The following is a 22,554-nucleotide window of genomic DNA, read 5'->3' on the forward strand; positions in this document are numbered from 1 at the left end:
AGAAGAAATCGGGATGAGAAAGAGGATGGATGAGTGAGTTTTGGGTATCTCACAATGAAGAGGGGATGAAAGACTATGTACTCAGCCAAGGCTGCAAAGAGGAGGAGCTCGAGTATTGACGGGTTGGGGGCAAGGTGGGGGTTTGGCAGCGTTTGCTTGCGGGGTGAGCGGGATGAGCTGCCCTCTTTCCCGTGCTGGCGTGGGGGATTTCTCGGACGGAGGGATATCCAAATGACCTAGAAAATGCAAAAATATATCCTATGAAGCATTGGCAGTCACTGGAATTATTGGATTCATCATGTTTATTCGAGCCTTGTATCTTGGAACCCCAAAAACCCATATCCCCAACTCGCACCGCTGCCCCGTCCGGCAGCCGTGTCTGTCAAAAAGTATTCAACGCCGTAGTTCTGCCTGTTGACTTCTTCTTTTACACTATATACAAGGAGGAAGAAAGAAACGTAGCAAAGCGTCAAAGGGATTACATGCCAAGGTGCCAAAAACATCCGCACCTGCCCAATAATCAAAGGATATAAAAAAGACATTATAACGATGGGAGAAAAGGGAGCAATGATCGAGGAATAGAGATCAAGCGATAAAGAAAGACCCAACCCTAAAGGGAAAAGTAATGGAGAAACAAGGAAAAACTCCTTACACGACCGTTTATGCAAAGGACAAGACATCGCTAGTGACAAAGAAGCTGCCAGCTAGAATGCCAGCGGTGATGAGGATCGTGAGGATGGCGGCGCCTGCTCGGTCGCCGCCGGTGATGGCTCGGGGCTCCGGGAGGGGCTGGGCTTGGTTGCTGCCGGCGCCGGCGTCGCCCTTGGAGGTGCCGCGGTCCTGGGCGGTGGCAGGGGCCTTGGCGTTGGGGAGCAGGTTGTAGAAGACGGCGGCGAGGGCGTCCATCTGGGGACCGACGCCCATCAAGCCGTCGTTTGTGCCGTTGAGCCAGGAGAAGCCGCAGCCGGTGCCATCGGGGCCGGGGTACTTGGGGCCGTTGGGGCCGTTGCAGACCTTGATGGCATCCGAGGCGGCGGTGTTGATGAGTTTGGTGATGGTGTCGGTGGTCCAGGGGCACAGCTTGGCGGTAGAGGCAAGGAAACGGATCAGGTAGCCCTTGAAGCTGACCATGTTCTGGTCGCAGGTGTGAACCGTCTCGCAGGCGGGCTCGTACATGATGTTGTCCTGGAAGAAGGTTCGGGTGGTGTAATTGAAGATGCCGTTGACATGACCCTTCCAGGTATCGCTCTTGTTATAGTCGTACATGGCGGCAGCGCCTTGGAGCCAGACACCGGCGTTGTAGGTGAATTGAACCTGGTGGATGTTCTTACAGCTCTTGGTCGCGTCGTCGACCTCGATGCCATCGTAGATGACGTAGTCGGAGGTGATGAGACCCTCCTTAACCTCCCAGTCATAGATCTTCTGCGCCCAGTCGGCATATGTGGAATTTCCAGTGAAGCGGGCAAGACGGGCAGCAATGTTGAAGAAGCAACCGTTGGAGATACTGTTCTTGTAGGCCCAGCCGTTAAGGAAAGAGTAGACCTGCCACCGCAGACCGCCGCCGCAGAGGCCATTTTCTTCCTCCCAACGAACAGCATACTCGTTGAAGACGGCCTGAACGCCGGCGAGCCATTGGGGTGTATCGGAAGGAGGGTTCGGGAAAACGGCTTCGGCGGCCATCATCGAGGTGAGGGCCCAGAAGCCCTGGTCATCGTTGCCCATGGCATTGGTCTGGTTGACGGGAAGGTAGTCGCCTTTGGGAGTGATTTGGTGCATCATGCCCTGCATAGTCACGTCATTGTAGGAGGCATCTCCTGTGTAGTACCAGTAGTCGATGAGATGGCCAAACATGCCACCAGCCTCCCACCCTGATTGTGATGAATTGTCAGCAGTCTGTATGCCGGCGCGCGCAGAGTCAATTTTAGGGAGCGACCAGCTCGCCACGTACAGTAGTATGGTCCGGGCAACAGGCCGGGGATACCGCCGGTCACGTTTCCGTTGTAGTATTTCATCAAGCCATAGGCGAGGGTACTGGCAGTGCTTTTGATGGAGCCTGTGGTAGCACGGGTTGCTAGTTAGCCATCGGGGGACCGTGGATGACGAGGGCGAATTGATTTTAAATTGATGCACGACGACGTACTATCACTGGTCAGGTCGAGGTTGAAAGCGGCCGAGGCAGTGGCCGATAGCCCGAGAAGGGAGTGGACGATCGCGGAGGCCTTCATGGTGGATTGAATTATGAGGCGAGGCAAATCCTCTAAGCGGGCGCGGTGCGATGGAGGATGATGGTGGTTGTCGCCGGTCGGTCGCGTGGTTCGAGATGGCAGGGATACAGAAGCGAGCGAGCGACTAGGTATGTATGTACTGTAGGTACCTGGTGGGGGAACAAGACGGACCCCCTTCACGTCATGCGCTGAGGGACGAGAGGAGCTGGAATGCGTCGAGGAAGGACAGCGCAGAAAATAGGACGGACAGGTGTTGAAGATTGAGGAAGCGAGCGTGGTTGAGAGGGACGACCAAGGAATGAGAGATCCAAAAAGGGCGACCTAGGGGAACGAACCAAGGGAAAAGGTGAGAATGCAGGAGGAGGAATCATTATTAGTAGAATAAAAACTGGAGGGCGGCTGAAGGGTTTGCGACCGAGTCGTCCTCGTTTGGTGTGGAGGGAGAACGGACTGGGAAAGTCAACTGTTGCAACAAACACCCAGGCTGGGTATTACGAACAGGTACATTGATTCTGGCGAGGAATGTTATGGATGATCAAGTCACTAAAAGGTACACGCCGTCATCCTTTGCCAAGGCTGAGGGCCACAGGAGCCCAGCGTGACTTATTAGTACTTAGGTATGTACATACATACATACATACATACATACATAGAAACTTGGTTAGGCTAGAGCGAGCATACCTCCTCCATTATTAGTGCACTGCAAGGTACTTGTGGAATCTGGCTGCGCTAACGAGCCTGTTTGGTACATGTGCGAGAATAGTACCGCCGACTAAGTAGGGGACAACTCGGCAGGAGTCATTTTTCTCTCCTGGTCCACGCGTCGTGGCGTCACTATCTTGTTCCCCTCTGGCCTACAAAGAGCCTCAACGTGCGTTGTTTGATGCCGATACCCGTCCGTTGGGGACACAATACCATCGGGTAGCTGCCGTCTTGTCTCGTCTGGGCGATCTGGTCAAGCAGCTTGGCGATGATTTGCCCAGCGTCCAGATCATCCTCGGCACGTCCACATCGCTCACTTTCTTCCAGGACCTGTCGGCCAAGCACCTGGGCAGTACCCAGTATGAGCTGGACGGTGGCGAATCGCCGTTGAGTCCCTCCATGCTACAGCTCTACCGCTACAACTTGATGACGACTTCAGAACACCGAGACAGGCCGACTTCTGTCTGCTCGCACAACTGCCTTGAAAATATTTGACACTATAAATACCATGGCCTATGCCTGATCAAGTACTTTGGGTCCATGACGCCGCCAATTTCGAGGTAGGTCGGGGCACCTTTCAGTTGTTAGCGCAACGACGGTGTTGTCTCTTGGCGTTGCCGGATGCAGCCAACTGCGCTGGAATCAAAAGGGGACCGGAAAACACCAACAAACCCTTCTTGGCACGGCTTCGAGAATCCGGCTTGGCTGAATATTGGCGCTGGCACACAACCCGCCCGCCCGCCAAAACTCTTCTGGCGGCGGCGACTATCAGGCAGCTCTTCTCCCCACATCCCTGGTATAAACTAGAGAACAAAAAGAAAACAGCATGCGCAAGCTGAGCCGTCTCTTGCGATGGTTAAATTTGGAAACCTGACTCCGACCGGCACGGGAGGGCCGGCAGCAGTGGGAACGGGGTGGCCTGCCAAAAGCCCAAAACGAAATTGCTGCTCGCAATTGGATCTGGCTGCGCCACCATTCTCACGCCCCAAAGTGCCCAAGCTGTTGTTTCCGGGGCATTGCCATCAATGATGTGCATGAGAGGACGGTGCGGGAAACTCATGTCGAAATCAATAACAAAGTGGCAATCCTCGGCCTGTCATTTTGTCCCACTGAAATAGCAGTTCGTGACCTGATATACCTACCTCGCTATATCTGAGGTGGCTCTACCTATTATTATTAATCAGGTCGAATCAACCTCAGCACCCAGTCTACATAATGCAGGTACCCTGGCATCTATCTCATCGCTGTGAAACGATGCCAAGGCGCAGGGCTGTATCTTGCGGCCATGCCTACAAGGGGTACGCACTAATACATCCTACAAGATCCCACCAAGCTGCAACAATACGATACATTGCCAAACACTCTGTGTTTTCTAGCTGGCTGTTTCTATGATTGGTTTGAGACGCCTGCTGCGTAGTTCTCTTGATAACAGCAGGGAAGGACCCTGTCTACACTATCGTGCTACACGCTGTGGGTGGAATGAACTAATTCTAACCAGGGTTTCCGAGTCATTGATTTGTTGAAGGGTTCGGAATGAACAAACAGTGAAGAACAAAGAAACAAATATCAAACTTTTCAAGTAGGAGCCAGACTCGAAATCTACTGTGGGAGATGGATCCATGGAGCAGCTCTGAACCATGCCGCAACAGAAGCTGGCTACCTGGCTATTCACAAGACAAAAACTGCGCCTGAGACTATTTACTCAGTTTCCAATTACTATGGTAACATTTATTGACCCTTGTAAATAGCCGTCGCGTTCGCGATAAAGGCATCAAATACCCCGTCGCCCGTCGTCGGTGTGATCGAGTTGGGCACTACCTTGCCGTCATCCCCCAGACTGCTCACCGTCTTGGCCTTTGTCTTGTCCACCCACGCCTGCACCGCCTTGAACTCCTCATCCGCCCTGTCCTTGTCGCCGGCGTCCACCGCCGCCAGCATCGTGAGCGCGTGCTGGCTCGCCTTGGCCCACTGCATCGCCACGGCCGTCCAGGGCGCCACCTCGGGGGCGAACGGCTTCATGGCCATGCCGGGGAGCGCGTCCGGGACGCCCGCGATGAGCTCGAGCCTGCTCTCCAGCGCGCCCCCGCCCTGCTTGCCGCCGGACCCGCCGGACCGGCGAGCGGCCCAGAATGCGGCAATGGCGGCGCTGAGCTTCGGCGCGCTCTCGGTGCTGTTGCGGTACGGCCAGTTCTGGTTGATGTCCGCGAACGCGGCCAGGGCCTCGCGCACCTTGCCGTCGTCGCCGGCGAGCTCCCGGACGACGGCGGCCCACGAGTCCTGCGCCGCGTAGGCCGGGCCGTTCCACGCGTAATCGCCGTAGTTGCCGAGCGCGATCATGGACGCGTACGACTGCACCATCGGGTTCGACGTGAACCCGATCATGTGCTTGTACAAGTCTGGCGCGCGCCCCGTCAGCGGATTCAGGAACAGCCGTGTCGGCTTGTTGTCGTTGACCGGGAAGTTGTCCCAGATGAACAGCTTGTCCGTCACGTACGTCGCGCCGGCCCGGACGACGCTCTCCACGGTGATCTCGTCGGAGAAGACGCCCTCGCCGGTCCACTGCACGCGGATGTTCTTGTCGAGCTGCTTGCCGAACTCGCCCTTGTACGGGTCCGGCGCGCTGCCGGCGTAGTTGGTCGGCACCGTCTGCAGGTCCGCCAGGCCCTCGTGCGCCTTGATGTACTCCTTCTGCACGCGGTTGAGGTAGAACGCCTGCGCGTCGGCGATCCAGTGCCAGTCGCCCTTGTTCGGGAACTTGGCCGTGTCCGAGTCGCAGTGGAACTTGAGCGAGATGTCGTCGAGCGCGACGTAGAAGCTGGACACGCCGAGCGCGCGCAGCTGCTCAAACTTGGCGACGGTGGCGTTGAAGTCGGCGTCGGAGGTGTAGCAGAGGTCCAGGCCGGGCGAGAGGGCGTAGGTGAAGTCGACGTGGTTCGCGTTGGCGGTCTGGACCAGGTCCCGCAGGTTGTCCAGGTCGGCGCCGCCGTAGAGATCCCGCCAGGTGGCGCGCAGGTACGGGTCGCCCTTGGGCGTGTACACGTACGTGTTCATCTTGCGCCGGCCGTAGAAGGCGAGCTGGTCCTTGCGCGCCTGGTGCGACCAGGGGATGCCGTAGAAGCCCTCGATGGAGCCGCGGATCGGCATCAGCGGCCAGTCGCGGATCTTGACACCGCCGGGGACGCCGCGCGCGTCGCCAACGAGCTGGCGGAGGGTCTGTGCAGCGTAATAGGTGCCGCGCGCATCGACGCCGTTGAGCACCACGGCGGGCCGCCCGTCGTACTTGCCGACGCCCAGCACGTAGCCCTCGGCGGCGAGGGACCCCGCCGAATCGCCGGTGAGCGCCTTGGCGGCGGCGGCGGCGTCGGCGTCGGCGTCGGTGCCGAGGTAGATTTGCGTGCCTTTGACGGATGCGCGGGGTGAGACCGTGGCAGTGCCGCCGGCGCCGGCGACGATGGCCTTCACGGCCTCGATGGCCGGCGCGTCGGTGGCGTTGCCGGTGACGATGGTGACGGCACCATTGAGACGCACGGCACAGGCGCCCGCGGAGACGGAGATTTCCTGCGGGGGCGGCCAGACGGCGGGTAGGCTGCTCTTGTGCTGGTCGGAGGGGGTGCCACTGCGGAGGTCAATCTGCGCCGGGGCGGTGTTGGTGCTGACGATGGGGTTTCCGGCGACGGACCAGGAAAGGGCGACGAGGGATGCCCAGAGGGCCGTAGCACGTTGGAGATGCGACATGGTGGATGTCGGTATGTTGGGAGTCGCAGTGTTCCAGGCGAAGGGGATGCCGAGCAGGCCATATTTGTATGTTTGTCAAACGACACCAGAGCCCGGCCCTCAGGGACCCCCGGGGACCCCCGGACCGCCCCCGGACGTCGCTAGCTTTACCGACGGGTTTATTGTCCTCGCTGTTCGGCTATGACGCCGGGATTTTTATGGAATCGCGTGCTGCACCCTTGCTATTACTTGGATTCAAGATGGCCATTGTTGCAATAATTGTGGAATTTATTGTTACCACTTTCCTTTCTTGACCTTGCTCAGCTCTTGGCAATGCATATATCCTCGGATACTTGTATAGTAGGGTTTAGGGGGCCGGGAAGTGCGGGGGAGATTGGCGGGGTTAGTGAGGTGAAGCGACCTGATTTCCTTCGCTAAGGAATTAATTGGAAAGACAGATTATTATTCGCGGCTTGTAGCCGAACGCCTGCCCTGCGAGAGCTGTATTATTGCTCTCTTATACAACAAGGCGCGGAAATAGGTTCAGAGCTGGCGCGAAGCTGGCAGAGCACAGAGCGCCTCGTTTTTACTAGTTACAGGGCATCGCAGCACAACCGTTTTCTAACTACCCAGTTGAATGACAAACTGTAGATAAACTGTAGTTCTGATCACCGAAGGCACTGGGCGGCCATGGCAATTGCAATTGCAACGTTGCAGGCATCCGAGGGACAGCCTGGGTCGGGGCAAATTAGTTAGCGAGCTGGGGGCTTGTTAGGGTGACAGCCAGTGGGAAGCAACGTAGTGATTGTGCTGGTATCTTCTCAACTACCAGGCCCAGGTATACGGGGATATAGGAGTTTTTGCTTGTTAGTACGGAGCTTTGTTCTACCGCCTACGTCTCTGCACTGGCAAGATCGGCAGTCAAGTTTCCGGTACACACCGAGCAAGGTGAACAGCCCTCGTGGAAAGGTTAGCTCGAGCTGCAGCCTCTTGTTGATAATGGAACAAGGGCGCTAGCTAACGCTTAACTATATACTGTACACTACATACAGCCCTTGCCCGGCCCTGTCCCGACGGCACATCTTCATTTACCCCGCATAGTACTGACCAGGGAGGCGCCCCGAGCTGAGTATAGAAAGCTGTTGAGACTTCTCGTGTAGACAGTGTAGGTCTGTGAGCCCTTTGTAGAGTCGGTCAATCAACTCTACAAAATTCTTGAAAATTAAATGGCGCAGTTGAAGACGATCGTTGCGTGGAGGCTTCAAGCCAGCGGAGCCGCAGATGAATCATGCAGGCGCCACTCGCCGAGTGTTCGCAACCAGGCAAAGCAAGAGACTGCCAAAAGCAATAACAACAAGGACGACTCAACTCCCCGCTACTTGAGCCAACATGATACCCGCCAACGCGCGTAAAACAGTGTCTTGGTCTCGTCACCGCTTGTTGCTTTCCACTACCGGGTCTGCGGGTATATATAGTGTTGGTGTAGGAAAAGCGGTGCGTGGCTAGCTGAACGGTATAAGAGCTGCAGAGGCCGCCGTTGATCGTGACCTTGGTATAGCTAAAGAGCGGAAAAGATGCAGGCAGATGCAGCATGAGCCGCAGCCACGAAAAGACGTAATAAGGAGCTACAGGATGCGATGCTGCATCAGAGCCTGAACCATGACGGCGCAGTCCTTGAGAACTTGGTCTTTAAGAGGGGGCAAGAAGGCCTGCACCTTGCAACTTGAAGTGTTGAATGCCACTTTCCCTTGCAGTCTGGCACCGAGTCCCTCTGTCATCTTGTCTCGTCTTCTTCGCTGCCCACCTCATGGTCAAGTGGCAGAGCGACAGGAATCGCGGCAAGAGAGCAGCGCGCCGGCCCATCACCGCCTGCCAGACCTGCCGTGCCTCAAAGGTCAAGTGCGACGGGAGACAGCGCTGCAGCCACTGCACGTTACGGGGCGTCGCCTGCATCTACGCCTATCCAAGGAGTAGTACATCGACCAGGCCGAGCAGTGATGTTCGAAGAGGTGGCCATGCTGCCTGCAACGAAGACACGACTATGGGGGATGAGTTTTTGGGTGAATGGTCGCCGCTGCCGCCGACTTCAACCACGGTGACTGCGGTGGCAGAGATGCACAGAGTGATGGGCCCGTCCAGCGACGACAGCCTTGCTCTTCTTATCCGGAACGCTTGTATAGACAACGGACAGGCAGGGACAGCACATCATGACGCTGACAACGCTGGTGTCTTCTCTTCTGAAATGTGCACTGGTTTGGCTGCTGTGGAAGCAGGCGCCGTCTACGATGCGCGAGGATACGAGCTGATGACACTGCCCCCTCAACTCTCCGACTCCATCGGCTCAACTGCCCCGGTGGTCAATCCCGAGTACCACGACATGAACAATAGCGCCTACCTACAAAATGTAATCATCGACTCCGAGAGGACGCTGTTCAACTCGATGGCCATTGCGGACCAATACGCGAGCCCCGGCCAATGAGCTCGGGCAAGGGGGGCAGGTCAGGTCGGCCATCTCCCGAGGCAGTAGCCCTACTTGTCCAAGGCCGTCACTGCTCGTCAAACCAAGGGCATCCTTCTTCTCTACCTCGAACATGCGCTCTTGAGCCAAGGAGGACGGCGAGGAATGGGTCTCTTCCGGGGACAGTGTCGTGGTACGGGGGGCGTTCGACGGTGCATGCGGACGCGGTGCGAACTCGTGTGATGCTGACGACGTATCACGAGGTGCCTTCTTTTAGAGTTTTGGTCACACCATTGAAACCGGGAGTGAGGGAAAGGGTGTGCAAGATGGTTCAAGACGATGCGGGATGAATTCTTGGGTCCGTCGACTTGGAGGTCTGTCCTGGAACATGTTTTCACTGATGCTGCACGATTGAATATTTTAGGAATTATTCAAAAAGAATCATGGGGAGTTCCCTCATAATATAGAGTCAAGTGCAGTCAAGTGCAGTCAAGTGTAGTCAAGTGCACCTAAACATGTCCGTCCCCAAAAGAGTCGATGCCTACACTGATTTACACGCACAATCTCTCGCTACCCATTTCCATTTCCATTTCCACTTCCATTTCCATTTATATCTATGGTTCATGTTTATTCTTAATCTCATATTTATACAGACACAAAATACGAAGTGTCTTCGTGCAAGGCCTCTTCAAGCCACCCTCTTCATTCTCAGCCACAGCCACAGTCTCGTATGTAGGGCTGGCTCGATGTTTCATGGCCAACACCAATCGTGGGGCGGAAAATACGGAAAGAAGAAGCAAGCGCGCACAGCTGTCCGATCATATACAAAACGGGTCAAATATTACATTGCCATGGGCATCTTCTTGACCATGCCATTGGACAAGGGGCTGGCCTTGCTGGTGGCGTCCTCCCAAAGCCCAACCCGGGCGGACGGCTGAAGGAGGGGGCGGCGGCCTGTCAGCCTCCGGAGCGAAGGGGGGCCGCCGTCTTTATATGGTATCTCGGACCCTGGTCTAGCATCATCGCCCAGAAATCCAGAATGCTCCGATCAGCCGGGGCTTTTCTTTTGGCGAGGCGTCCGTGAGCCCCTACCCATCCCGGCAGTTGGGTACCCATTAACTTACACTGTGTGCCACGATGCATACCCACGATGCATGCTGACCGCCCCCCCAGGCTGATGATGGTGGCGTTCGGGAAGGGTCTACTTGCTCAATGGGAGAAAGGAGACGCGTGGTTTCAGACTGACCATTGCGCCCCAAGAGACTCAGCTCCTCATGCATTCAACAGGACCCTATTTTTGGTAGCAACATTCAAGGCAGAAGACAGTTAAAAGTGTGTGTGTCCAACACGAACAGCGTGCTGCATCACCTCGACAGGCTTATGCAGCAAACACTCTTTCATAATTCAGTAGAGGCTCTTTGGAATCAACCATCTCCAAGAATAATTCCTTTTGCATCATTGAGGTAGATTCATTTTTGTAGTAGTAAACGAAAGAAGAAACCTCACCGTTGACCGACCTCACCACCGACAACTGCTGCCCAAGATCAATAGCTCTCATCCAACAGCCCAGCACCAACCATCATTGGACGCCTTCACAGCCTCTTGTCTTACACTCAATAAACTAGGCCTATATGGCTTTCAGCAGAAGCCATGGCTCGTATTGAGCGTCGCCCAAGATGGCTTCCTGCTCCTCTCACTGGACGGTTGCCTCCAGCCACCGTCCTGCTTGGTCTTTTCAGCCGTACGTAGCTTGTTACCATCATCGTGTAAAGAAACCATCCGAGGCAAAATCTCCAAGTATAAAAAGAGTCAAATATCTCACTTCCAAGTCGACTTGTTGCCAGTACTCAGTACTTCAGTCCCAAGACAGAAGCAAGCAGCTCTCCTCCAGACACTCATCTCACTCACCTCACTTCTCACTCACTCACTCACTCACTCACCCATTCACTCACTCGCTCACTCACTCACTCAACACACTACACTCACCTTCACCCCCATCCCTTCACAATGAAGTTCATCGGAACCCTCGTCTCCATCCTCGGCGTTGCCGTCGCCGCCCCGGCCCCGTCCAACGGCCCGGCCCCGTCCAGTGTCAAGATCAAGGGCGTCAGCCTCCTCGGCAGCGGCTGCCCTGCCGGCACCGCCGACGTCCAGGTCGACGCCACCGGCACCCTCTTCGAGGCCACCTTTTCCACCTACGAGGTGCAGACCGGCCCCGGCACCAAGGCCATCGACTGGCGCAAGAACTGCAAGCTCACCCTCAACATGCAGTTTGACCCGGGCTACCAGTATGTCGTTCCTGCCTGGCCGTTACATCTGCTGACCGAAACCGCTACAGGTTCTCCATCCTCGACACCGACATGATCGGCTTCGCCGAGATTCCCAAGGGTGCCAAGGGCCAGTGCAGCAACACCTTCTCTTTCACCGGCAACAGCCAGCAGGTCGTCTTCAACCAGGAGCTCAATGGTCACTACAGCGGCCCCTTTGACCTCAAGAGCAAGGCCGGCATCGAGTCTTGGTCTCCCTGCGGCGGCAGCACGGCCATCCTCAACATGAACACGGCCTGCGCCATCACCCCGACTCACCTTCCCGCCCTCATCGCTGTAAGTTGGCAATCTCCCCGAGATGAAAGTTGTTGTTGTTGTTGTTGTTGTTGTTGTTGTTATTATTATTATTTTGAGTCTCCGTCAACTGGAGCCACAGTTTTGAGATATCCCCAAAAAGAAAGTAAACGGGAAACAAAACAGTACTGACACAACCACTCTCTTCTAGGTTGACCACATTAGCGGCAAGCTTACGGTCAAGTTTGGCATCCAGTGGCGCTACTGCCCCAAGCACTAAGCAACGTTCGGTTCGTTCGTTGTGTATAAGTCGTGGATATCTCCTTCTCCCGCTTCTCCTTCCATAAGAGACATCGATCGATCGTGTTTCCCTCATAGGTCTGCGCAGCCTCCAAGATGTCTCCGATGGTTGGCGGTGGGCCGTCCCACGACTTGACTCTCTCTTGTTCCCGTCGCGTCGGGGAAGAGAAACTCAGAGTTCCCGTCTGTGTCTCTCTGTCTGTCTCTAGGCTAGCTTGTTCTTTTTGTCTTGAACTCTTATAAGTCTGCAAATGAAAACCGAAACCGTTGGATCCACGCATAGCCTTTTCCATGAAACCTCGGCGCCATCGTCTCTGTCAACGCTAACTGATAGAATAAGTCGTGAGATCTATCCGATAGAACCCGTCAACCCTTGCAGCTACAAAGAAACTTGACACTTGACCCCCACAACTTGCAAGTTAGCACGCCACACTCATCGGGCTTCGGCACGGTCAACCTGCCAGATGGGGAAGGTCGGCTCAAGGCTCTACTATAACTTAGCGTATAGAATGTAGAATATACCCTATTGGTCGCCCATTTCTATCGATTCTTCCAACGCTGTCCAAGCTCCAGTCAGCATGATCAGACCGGGTTTCATCTCTTCAAAATTTATGCCTTGATCGCCATGGCTCTTCCCTGGCGCGCCTTCACAAGCCCTTCCTTCCTCCGGCCCCGGGCCGCTTTTTAAGTTTCAGCCCCCCCCCCCCCCTCGGGTCGGCAATGAGGATTGTCTCGATTATCTGGATAGACATTGTCTCACCTTCCCCGGCTGTCCATGCTCGGAGCAATCTCTCTCATCCCTCCCTACCTGGCTAACATTACGAGTTACTTTTTTGTTTGAAAACTTTGACCGGTGACGCGTGTTGAGATTAAATTAGTCTTGGGCCACTTCCATCTTACAATGCGACTTGACTTATCCCGTGGTCGATCTTTCCCTACATCGAGAAGGTCACCAAATCCCCCGTCGTCCACAACAAATGTAACACCGGCCATGCTACACAACAAACTCCTGCCACATGCGAGACTGCTATAAATCGTGACGCTTGCTCATCTCCCCCCCCCCCCCCCTCCCTTCGCAAGTTTACCATTCATCATCATCACAGAAACTGCTGTCACCATGTCGCTCAGAAGTGCCCTCACCCTGCTGGCGGCGGCCCAGGCCGTCGTCGCAGACTCGTCGCATCCGATGCACTTCCGCAAGGTCGATTCCCAGACGGCCCAGGGCATCGCTGCCTTCAAGAACATTGCCCCCCGCGGTGACGGAGCCCTCGTAAACGAGCAGGTTTGTTCCCATCACAGCTGCTGACTTGACAATCCTTCCGCTAACAACCCCCCCTTCTCCCAGGGCTTCTGGTTCTCCCACTTCACCGTCGGCGCCAGCAAGGACCTCGAGATCCTCATCGACACGGGCTCCTCGGACGCCATCATGAACCCGGGCATCTACCAGCCCAGCGCCGCCTCCCAGGACCAGAATCGCCGCTTCCACATTGCCTACGCGACGACCAACCCCGACGGCTCCGGCACCCTCTCCGTGCGTTTGCCCCCCCCCAGCTCCCACTGCTAACATGTTTGCACAGGCCTCCGGCAAGGTCTACCACGACGTCATCACGCAGCTCGGCGCCAACCTCACCGTCCCCCAGCAGGTCGTCGGCGCCATCGACCAGCCCGCCACGCCGCCCACCTTCCCCCACGACGGCCTCATCGGCTACGCCGGCAAGATGGGCGCCTCCCTGCGCGAGGACCCCTTCTTCACGTCCCTCTGCGCCGCCGGCACGCTGTCCGCCTGCCGCTTCGGCCTCGCCCTGCGCACCGACGGCACCGGCCAGCTGCACTACGGCGCCGTCGCCACCTCCGAGTTCGCCGGCGCCCTCACCGCGGTCAAGGTCACCAGCCTGTGGTCCGTCACCGGCGGCGTCACCGTCGCCGGCAAGGTGGTCGCGGACAACCTCGACATCGCCACCGACTCGGGCACCACGGTCATCTTCGGCCCCACGGCCGACGTGAAGCAGGTCTTCGCGGCCGCCGGCGTCAAGGCGGTGACGACGAGCGCGGGTACCGTGGAGGGTCACTACAGCTGCGCGAGCCCGCCGACGATCGGCTTCAGCTTGGGCGGGGTCAACTTTGACCTGGATCCCAAGGCGCTGGCGTTCAAGCAGGACGGCGACGACTGCACGGCCAGCGTCATCGGCACGGCCGATTTTGGCGGCACGTGGCTCGTCGGTCAGGCCTTCTTTCAGGGCCGCTACATCGACCACAACGTCGACGACCGGACCATGGGATTTGCGAACCTCAAGTGAGCAGGAGGGAAAAGGTTACGCCCCATACATACACTAATAGACGTACATATATCCAATGCGGTAGTGTTTACTAATACATCACACAAGCAAGCACATGAGTTCAGAACTTGATGTTATAAAAAGGCGGCGCTCAGGTTCCCTCGGGCCAATGGATAAGTTGTACAATTCCCTCTTTATTACTCAACCGTCCCTGCTTTCCCAAAACTATGCATGGATGGATATGGATATACACAAAAGAAACAAAAAAAGAACGCGTCGCTTCGCATGAAACAAAACCACTACTTCGTCCAAATGCATGTGCTCCTCCTCTACCGTCTGAATTCATCCCATTGAGCAGCCCTGCTCTTCACGACGCTCTTATAATCCGCCCGGCAGCTGCTACAGTGCGCCTCCTGCCACTGCTTCAGCTCCGCCAAGTGACGATCCGCGATGGGTTTCTGCTTATGCTTCTGCCCCTTGTCCGGGACGACTCCCGCCTTCTGCTCCCCGCCTAGCACGCGGCCAAGCTCGTCGCAGAGCGAGTATTCGTGCGCCAGCCAGTCCTCCCACTCCGACTGCACCATCTCGCGCTCGATGCTGTTGACCACGCGCATGGCCACCACCAGGTCGTGGCGGTACGTGCCCAGCCGCTGCCTCGTGCGCCGGATGCGACGCGCCGTGGAGCGGCTGGCCGGCGCTAGGGCGCCGCCGGACTCTTCCCACGGCGCGTCCAGGTCGGCCGCCTTCATCAGGTCAGCGAAGGTGTTGTAGCAGGTGCTGTTGTCGCTTCCAAGGGTCGGGGCAGAGCCGCCGGCGCCCGTGGCATCGGCCAGGTCGGAAAAATAGATTGCCTTGCTCATGATGGGGTGCGGTATCACGCCGATACGGTGCATAAACCGCGCCGCACTGCGCTCCTGCCACCACGTCGAAGTACTCGAGGAAGTCAGGAGCACGTTTACAAGGCCGCTGAACAAGAGCAGGGCAATGATGAGCCGGTACGCCGTGACTATGTCAAAGAGCCGCTTGACGCCAGCAAATGTCCACATTATGACGGATGTGATGCAACTCTCTGCAAAGGACCGGACCGTATCAAAGACCATCGACGTTAGAGTTCGACGCGTAGTGGCCTGCTTCTTCTTCGCGTCTGTAGAACCGGGCGAGAAGACAACAACCTGTGTCTGGTTGCCGACCTGACCATACACGTGGATGGCTTTGTTTGTCCTGGATCTGGGCCCAAGCTTGCGCACCTGGTCAGTCGCAAGCTCTGCCAGCTCCTCTGCCTGACTCTTGATATCGCGTAAAGCCTGGCGCTCTACCAGGTTCTTCGACAATGCTGGTGTCTTCGACCAATCAATCTTTACCCAGATGGCAAGTCTACACTTGGACTTTGCCACGTGTGTAATCACAATCTTGGAGATGAGTTTGAATGACCCCGAGTGAGGCAAGTGCCACGCAGTCTTGGTATGCGTAACAACGTATGTGACATGGTCGCTAAAGAGATCGATTGTTTGCTCATCTTTTACATCGGCACTTTTGTCGCGCCCGAGCATATCTGTGTAGTTGACTTTGAACTGAAACTCGCGGCGCATTCGGCCTTGATCCACTAGAATCCAAGGCCCTTGAGCAATTTGCTGAGCTCGGTGTTCAAAGTATAGTTTTGGAAACACGAAGCTCTTATCGCCAAACAAGACATGGAAACAAGCCTTGGCACTGATCTCGAAATGGCGCTCGGCGGCCATCTCGGTCATGTTTTCCGGCTCATATTCAATAGGCTGACTCGGTAGGTGAATTTTCGGCAACAACTTATGCCGGGATTGCGGGTGGCGCAGCTGCGAGGTAGAATCCGCAGGTGAACGACCAAAGCTTCTGCTTAGACTGCTGGGCTCAATCGGAGTATAAACTGACCCATCGTCCCATCCGTCAATGCTAGGGCTGGGTCTTTCCTCCACTCTTTCGAGATTGATCAGGGCGAAAATCAAGTTTTCCGTATTCGCTGGCTCTTCTGCCTGGATATTGTCGATGATGAGATTGAGTCGGCTGTGCAGCAGGTGAAGATCATCCAAGTAAACCTTTAGATTGACCTCTTCCCAAACAGCCTGGCCAGGCTCTTCGCCGAGGCGCAAGGTTATGGAGTCCGAATCTCGGCCAGAGTAGGCAGTCACTGCCGCGATAATGTCCAAGCTAAGCGAAAAGGTTGTGATGAGCCCCATGCGCTGACTATAAAAGTACATGTAGTCCGGCGTGACATATACTCTTCCATCACCGGCAAACGAGTCTTGAGGCGAGTCTCTGGCCGCCTTGAAGGACCAAGAGGCTCGGAAAACGAGTACGAGCTTTTCATCTCCCTGTACATCAGGAAAGAGCAGTTTGAACTGTGCAGTCTGCAGGCGCAGTTCTGCTGGGTAATTGTTCGGGAGAAGCTCACTTGGTGTCTTTTCCTTGGTCGGCGTGCTGAGTGTGGTCTGCATGCTTTCCGGTAGAAGCACACCAATAGGATCGTCGGCCTCTCTTCTGGGCAGCACGGGTTGGTTAGGGGTGTCTGAAGCTGCCCACATGTTTGTTCCCCAGTAGTTGGCAACAAGGGAAGCAGGAAGATTCTTTCGCGATTCCCCCAGTGGGGACTTGTCAGCTGCATGCATGGCCGCAGCTCGGCTGAGGGTCGTGACCACGGGCGGCTTCTCCAGCGTCGATGGCGCTAGGGAACCCAACTGACTATCAAGCTTCGGGAGCGGACTGCCTCTCTTTGCAACGCTTGGAGAGAGTAGCGGGTGTGGATAGCCCGGCAGGACGTTATGGCTCGCTGATATTAAGCTAGCAATGCCGCTCCCAGACGCCGGTGCGGCAGGGCCAGCCGTTGCGCCTTCGGTACCAGGGCCGAAGGTTGATTTTCTATGCAAATCCAATTTCTGAATGATGCGGGCAGCATGCTCTCTGCCAGACTCGCCATCTTCGCGAGTCACCAAGTCCTTGCTGAATTCCTTTCCAAGAGCCGTAAAGGACCTTCGCGGCACGGTGCCAGGAGGGCTTATGTCGATACTATGACGGGACATGGTGTGAGCCTCCGGTGGCAGGAGCATGGTCGCAGCGCGTTCCATACCAACTACAGGGTCCTCGGAAGCGGCGGGATGTGTATCAGCATTGTTGGCAGAAAACTCGGGAGCACTTGGCGGGTTAATAGAAAAGGCAGGGTCATGGCGGGACATGGAGCTGGTGCTTCTTCCGCGGCTGGTGTCAAAGGCCGCTTTCTTTGCAACTTCAAATACTTCAAGCCATTCTGTCAGTTCCTTTTGGTTTTCGGCTTGAAGAACCAAGGATTGATCTTTGGTCTTGATTTCGAAGCAAAATCGCCTCTCTTCGCCCACGGCTGGTCTGGCGTTGCACAGCAAGACTCCGATCTCATCACCCTGAAGAACACCCTGTGTACCTGGGATCAGCCAACCAAAGACTCCATCTCTGCAGTAATGCCACCTTCGGATCCAAGTATATCTGGCGGGTTTGTTGGACAGCACGCGCAAGAAGAGCCAACCCTGCTTCGCCGAGATGACAGCGGAGTCATCCTTGGGCTGCAGATTCACGGGGCCACGTGAGCTTAGGAATGGGATGGTCGAAACGTTATAGTCGTCAAGCTCTCGCGAGGGTTTGACATTTTCAATGGCCATGTCGTATATGTCCTTCTTGGCTGCATGGAGCTCGCGGCGGAAGACGGCATCAGCAGCTTCCATTTCCTTGGACCAGCCGCGAACACGCTCCATCTCACGGTTCCAGCGCATAGCGTTGGCGGTGGCATCACGGGAGCCTTTAATCTCCTTCCATATGTCGCTGCAGACGGTAACGAGGAGCCTGTCGATGGTGGATCGAAGCTGGGGGACGACCTGGCAGAATTCTATCGATGCCTGCAGATAGATCTTGCGACCCTCAAACACGGAAAATGCATCTTCTCTCAGGGCAGATGGCTCCTTCGTCTTGTGCTGCCCGACATAACGGGCGAGGGTCGAGTCGTAGGTGCGCTGTGCTGCCTCGAGAGCCCGCCGCGTATCCTTGAAATTGCGCAAATCACCATTCAGGAAGACCCTGATGGGCTCAACAACGGTCGATTCCATACGCTTCATGCCACTTTGTATCTGCGTAAGCCATTCGCGCGACCCCTCTCCGACCCTCTTGAGTGCAAGCAAAGTATAGTCATTGTCGAGAAGGGTATCGCCGACCGGGGCTGCCGTCTTTGCGAGGTACGAGTTGATGGTATCCTCGAGGGCGAGGAAGTCGTGGAGGAGCTTGGATGTCGAGTTCACATAGTTGTTGAGCCATTTTTCAATGGTGTCGATCTGGTCGCCAAAGTGCAGGGCGGTGGACCGGAACGTCGGGGAGTCGAGTGCAGCTTCCAGCAAGCCAACAGGAATAGCACGCTTCGACGAGCGCGATAAGCTGGCAGGGTCCATGATTGCTGCAAGCCTTGGGGTATAGTATGTTTGTCTCAGCCTGGCATTCCCATGGCTGATGGAATGCTGGGGGATCCGCGGGTTGTGATGGAGCTGGAGCTGCAAGGTGTTGCTGTTGTTTGGTTGCGAATAAATGCTAGGAGCTTTACTTTCTATGGGGTTGAGACAAGTCGTCATTGCACAGCTTCCAGCGCTTACAGGTGCCCCTAGCACCTTACAGTACTGTAGCCCACGCATGGAAATTACTCCGCGTAGAGTGACTCATACTAATTCGTAAGCTGATCGATTAAAATGGAAGATGAACAAGATGAGTTTAAAAAAAAAAAAAAAAAAAAAAAAAATTGAATGGTTTAAGCATGGTAGAGGACACAGGCTTCTTGCCTACTAAGATGACGCACTATCTCGGAGCTATACAAGTGCCTTAGTAGGGGGCCTCGGTGGTGGCATTGCCGCGGCCTTTGCTCTATCCGTAAGTACCATGTGCCGGGAGACTCGCCGTGAGAATTGATGAGAGTGTAAGAACTTGATTGACTATCGGGTCTACCGGGTACTTGTCTGTCTCAAGTCTACGTAAGAACGACCCGGTTGACGGCATCCTGTTGTTGCTGAAGGCATCCTTATCTGCCCGAGACACGCGGTAACCACTGTATGTATCTAGTAGGTACGTACCTCGCATTCGCTAAGGCTAGCCTCGTTTTCATTCGTCCATTCCGCTCAACGGCCCATTATTTCTTCGACGGGCGGGGCAGCCTTGTGTGCTGTGATGTTCCAAGAGTGAGAATCGGGCTGTTCGGGGGCCTTGTTCCTACGTTGTTTAAGTCACAGATAGGTAGGTAGTATGTTGTCGCCGAATGCTTGTTAGATTTTCGCAATACACATCTGTCCATGTCTTCGTCGCGTTGCTCATTTGTACTTGCAACGCCCTCCACCAATGCGAAGGGATACGTCAACTCTGACGCCACGGCGCGAGCAAATGACTAGGCAATCCATTTCAGCCCTGCCAGAGAAGATGGTCAAGCATCAAGATGCCATCCATGTATACTGGCCCCGACGGGTTAACTAGTTTGCGGTGACGATGGGGCGAGGACCTTCCAGGTGGCTGCGTCAGCATTTTTGGATCAACTTGCATTGGACGGGGCTTGCACTGGGCGAACAGGGCTTGCATCGAATAGGATGGGATCGGATGGTATAAATCACCTACATACCCGTCCTCTCTCTTCATTGTCGCATCCTGAATTGTTTCCTCATTATCTCACCCTGGATTCTCTCTTCCCTCTCATCTCTTCCATCTCATCTCTTCCATCTCATCTCTTCCATCTCATCTCTTCCATCTCATCTCTTCCATCTCACTCTTCCATCTCATCTCATCCGTCTTTCTCTCTCTCCCAGTCAGCTGGTCTGTATAGCCACAACAGTCCGGACTGGACAGCATACACCACCTTCCATCGCCAACAACAAGATTGCAAAAAACCATCCAAATTCCATTCTTCTTCGCAAACCATGGGCCAGGAATTCCAGCCCAAGCTCGCTCCAACCAAGGGACCTTGGACCTATGTCCCGTCCCTTAGTGTAAGCACCATCACATCACATCACCATCTACCTTCTTTCTCGTCTCACGTCAACCTCATCAGCCCTGTCCATCTATCCCATACCCGCTCTTCTACTAACACTGACTTCCTCACAGGCCACCTACGGACTCGACAAGTTCAGGCCGCTGCCTGCCATCGTCGTCCTTGGCAGCGTCCTGCAGGCCCTCATCTCTCTAGTCCTGCCTGCCCGATGGGCCTACGTGCCGCTCCTGAGCTACCTCGCCATCTACGCCGTCTCAGCCCTCCTCAATCTCACCAGCACCTCTTCCTCCTCCTACCCCCTCAACGTCATCCCCGGCCGGACCGCCGCACAGCTGCCGCTCCCCTCCGGCTCCTTCCGCACCACCTCCGCCGAGGACCAGCTCGTCGTCTTCCACATCGGCGCGCAGTTCAACCACCCGCTCGGCCCGCTGTGCCCCGGCGGCCGCGAGACCGGCGCCCGCTTCGCCCGCCTCGCCGACGACCTGCGCCAGCGCCGCGCCGAGCTCGGCGTCCTGGCCATCAGCGAGTGGAAGACGGTCCTCGACGGGTCCCTCACCGTCAACACCATCATCTACTTCCGCGACGTCGCCAGCCTGAACGCCTTCGCCCACGAGCCCATGCACCGCGAGGCCTGGGACTGGTTCGCGGCGCAAAAGTTCCCCCACCTCGGCGTCTTCCACGAGACCTTCCTGGTGCCGCGCAAGAACTACGAGAGCGTGTACCTGAACTGCAAGCCGACGCTGCTGGGCGCGGCGGCGAGCCACGCCAGGGACGAAAAGACGGGTGAGGAGCACTGGGTGAATGCGCTGGTGAGCGCGGACACGCCGGCGCTCAAGACGCAGTATGCGAGGATGGGTCGCGACCGGGACGGCGTGGTGGTTGAGTAGAGAGAGAGGGGGTGGTTGTGTTCATTGCGTTGTGGTGATTGCGTTGGGTGACAGCGTTGTGCGATTGTGTTTTGATCTTAATAATAATGCTCTGAGCTTTGTTCGTCTCGTCGACTTGGCCAGCCCACCTCCCTACTTGCATGCATTTATGAATGAACAACGATCGGGGTTCATGAGTGGCCTAAGCGGCTCTGTGCCATCTCCATCTTGAATAATGTCACTGCCTCGCTTCTCTGAGTTGCGCTTCTTAGGTATGATGCTAGCAATGTCAATTACCTCTAAACAGGTCATTACTCCGGCTTGTGTACCTTGCGCCTTGCACCTTGCACCTTGCACCTTGCACTCTAGGTCGCCTTGTCGAGATATATATCTACCCGTGCCGTTGGTGCAACATCATCAACAATTGCGCCCGTGAATAATGTAGCCCAATTAAACATGATCGTTCAAAAGTCAGATCTTGTCACTCACTTAATTTTTCCGCATCCAACCTTGTCATGTCAAGATGGAATCCGAGAGCAAACTCGCCCATCTCGACCAATACTCCGGCGCCACTCGCTCAGCCGCCAAGCAATCAGGCTTCCGCCTCCTCACCTCCTCCTCCTCCTCCTTCTCCTCTCACCAACACCACCCTCAACACCGCCACAATCACCACGATGCCGTCAGCATTCAGCACCGCGCTGCTCGTCCTCTCCAAGGTTCCCCTGGTACTCAAGACGGTGCTCTTCTGGCTCCTCTCCCTCAGCCCAACCGCGCGCAAGTGGGACCTGCGCACCGAGCTCGCCGTCACCACCCTCCGCGACTTCTTCGGCGGCTCGTCCCCAACCTCGTCCGTCAGCGCGCAGCAGGCGCTCTTCATGCGCGACGGGGGCGCCCGCGGTCGCATCTGGGTAAGCCGCGTCACCCTGCCCGCGCCGGACGACACATCCCCCGACGGCGTGCTGCCGGCTTTGTGCGGGGCCGTCGCCGCTCTGGGCGACGAGGCCCCGTACACGCGGCCGCCCCTGCAGGACGTCGGCGGCGAGTGGGTGGGCGTCCGTCGCGACGTGTCCCGCTGGGCCGCGGAGCCCGCGGACCTGAGCGAGCGCGAAAAGTACGCGCGCCTCACCAACGAGGCCCGGGGCGGCGCCACGGTGCTGTACGTCCACGGCGGCGCCAACTACCTCCCTATCCCTCCTACACCCACCGCCGGGTGCCTGGCACGACCCCGTGCCCGCCGCCTCGCTCGTCGTCGCCGGCGACTCCGCCGGCGGCAACCTCTCCGCCGCCCTGGTCCAGCTCCTCCTCCACCTGCACCGCTCCTCCTCCTCCTCGCCCACGGTCCGCTTCCACGGCAAGCACGTGCCCGTGCCGCTGCCCGCCGGCGTCGCGCTCAACTCGCCCTCCCTCGACCTCACCCGCAGTATGCAGTGGTCCGCCGCCGCCCG

The 22,554-nt window shown here is 56.4% G+C and overlaps 8 protein-coding genes across 8 annotated transcripts in view; 5 read left to right on the forward strand and 3 right to left on the reverse strand.

The window, feature by feature from the left end:
- Positions 1 to 660: 660 nt before the first annotated feature.
- ISF_00988 (Mannan endo-1,6-alpha-mannosidase) lies at positions 661 to 2,225 on the reverse strand (the record flags this gene model as incomplete). Its single annotated transcript, XM_018844595.1, has 3 exons — positions 661 to 1,868; positions 1,949 to 2,053; positions 2,141 to 2,225. 3 exons carry the CDS (start codon positions 2,223 to 2,225, stop codon positions 661 to 663), a joined length of 1,398 nt encoding a protein of 465 aa, XP_018709045.1.
- A 2,430-nt stretch (positions 2,226 to 4,655) lies between these two features.
- Positions 4,656 to 6,662, reverse strand: ISF_00989 (Beta-N-acetylglucosaminidase; the record flags this gene model as incomplete). Its single annotated transcript, XM_018844596.1, has 1 exon — positions 4,656 to 6,662. One exon carries the CDS (start codon positions 6,660 to 6,662, stop codon positions 4,656 to 4,658), a length of 2,007 nt encoding a protein of 668 aa, XP_018709046.1.
- Positions 6,663 to 8,448: 1,786 nt separating this feature from the next.
- On the forward strand, positions 8,449 to 9,120 carry ISF_00990 (Fungal transcriptional regulatory protein; the record flags this gene model as incomplete). The annotated part of the gene is made up of 1 exon (XM_018844597.1): positions 8,449 to 9,120. The coding sequence occupies one exon, from the start codon at positions 8,449 to 8,451 to the stop codon at positions 9,118 to 9,120; it is 672 nt and encodes a 223-aa protein (XP_018709047.1).
- Positions 9,121 to 11,106: 1,986 nt separating this feature from the next.
- On the forward strand, positions 11,107 to 11,940 carry ISF_00991 (secreted protein; the record flags this gene model as incomplete). Its single annotated transcript, XM_018844598.1, has 3 exons — positions 11,107 to 11,387; positions 11,438 to 11,702; positions 11,872 to 11,940. 3 exons carry the CDS (start codon positions 11,107 to 11,109, stop codon positions 11,938 to 11,940), a joined length of 615 nt encoding a protein of 204 aa, XP_018709048.1.
- Positions 11,941 to 13,077: 1,137 nt separating this feature from the next.
- Positions 13,078 to 14,257, forward strand: ISF_00992 (aspartyl protease; the record flags this gene model as incomplete). The annotated part of the gene is made up of 3 exons (XM_018844599.1): positions 13,078 to 13,242; positions 13,306 to 13,491; positions 13,538 to 14,257. The coding sequence occupies 3 exons, from the start codon at positions 13,078 to 13,080 to the stop codon at positions 14,255 to 14,257; spliced, it is 1,071 nt and encodes a 356-aa protein (XP_018709049.1).
- Positions 14,258 to 14,565: 308 nt separating this feature from the next.
- Positions 14,566 to 18,672, reverse strand: ISF_00993 (hypothetical protein; the record flags this gene model as incomplete). Its single annotated transcript, XM_018844600.1, has 1 exon — positions 14,566 to 18,672. One exon carries the CDS (start codon positions 18,670 to 18,672, stop codon positions 14,566 to 14,568), a length of 4,107 nt encoding a protein of 1,368 aa, XP_018709050.1.
- A 1,500-nt stretch (positions 18,673 to 20,172) lies between these two features.
- On the forward strand, positions 20,173 to 21,130 carry ISF_00994 (hypothetical protein; the record flags this gene model as incomplete). Its single annotated transcript, XM_018844601.1, has 2 exons — positions 20,173 to 20,241; positions 20,357 to 21,130. 2 exons carry the CDS (start codon positions 20,173 to 20,175, stop codon positions 21,128 to 21,130), a joined length of 843 nt encoding a protein of 280 aa, XP_018709051.1.
- Positions 21,131 to 21,783: 653 nt separating this feature from the next.
- ISF_00995 (hypothetical protein) overlaps positions 21,784 to 22,554 on the forward strand; it is a gene marked incomplete at both ends in the record, with an annotated part of 1,355 nt that continues 584 nt past the window's right edge. The window contains one exon of the mRNA XM_018844602.1: positions 21,784 to 22,529. Within this exon, the coding sequence (XP_018709052.1) occupies positions 21,784 to 22,529 (746 nt within the window). The remainder of the gene's footprint in view (positions 22,530 to 22,554) is intronic.

The sequence above is a fragment of the Cordyceps fumosorosea genome, assembly GCF_001636725.1.
Source record: "Cordyceps fumosorosea ARSEF 2679 chromosome Unknown scaffold_1, whole genome shotgun sequence".
Taxonomy (NCBI): domain Eukaryota; kingdom Fungi; phylum Ascomycota; class Sordariomycetes; order Hypocreales; family Cordycipitaceae; genus Cordyceps; species Cordyceps fumosorosea.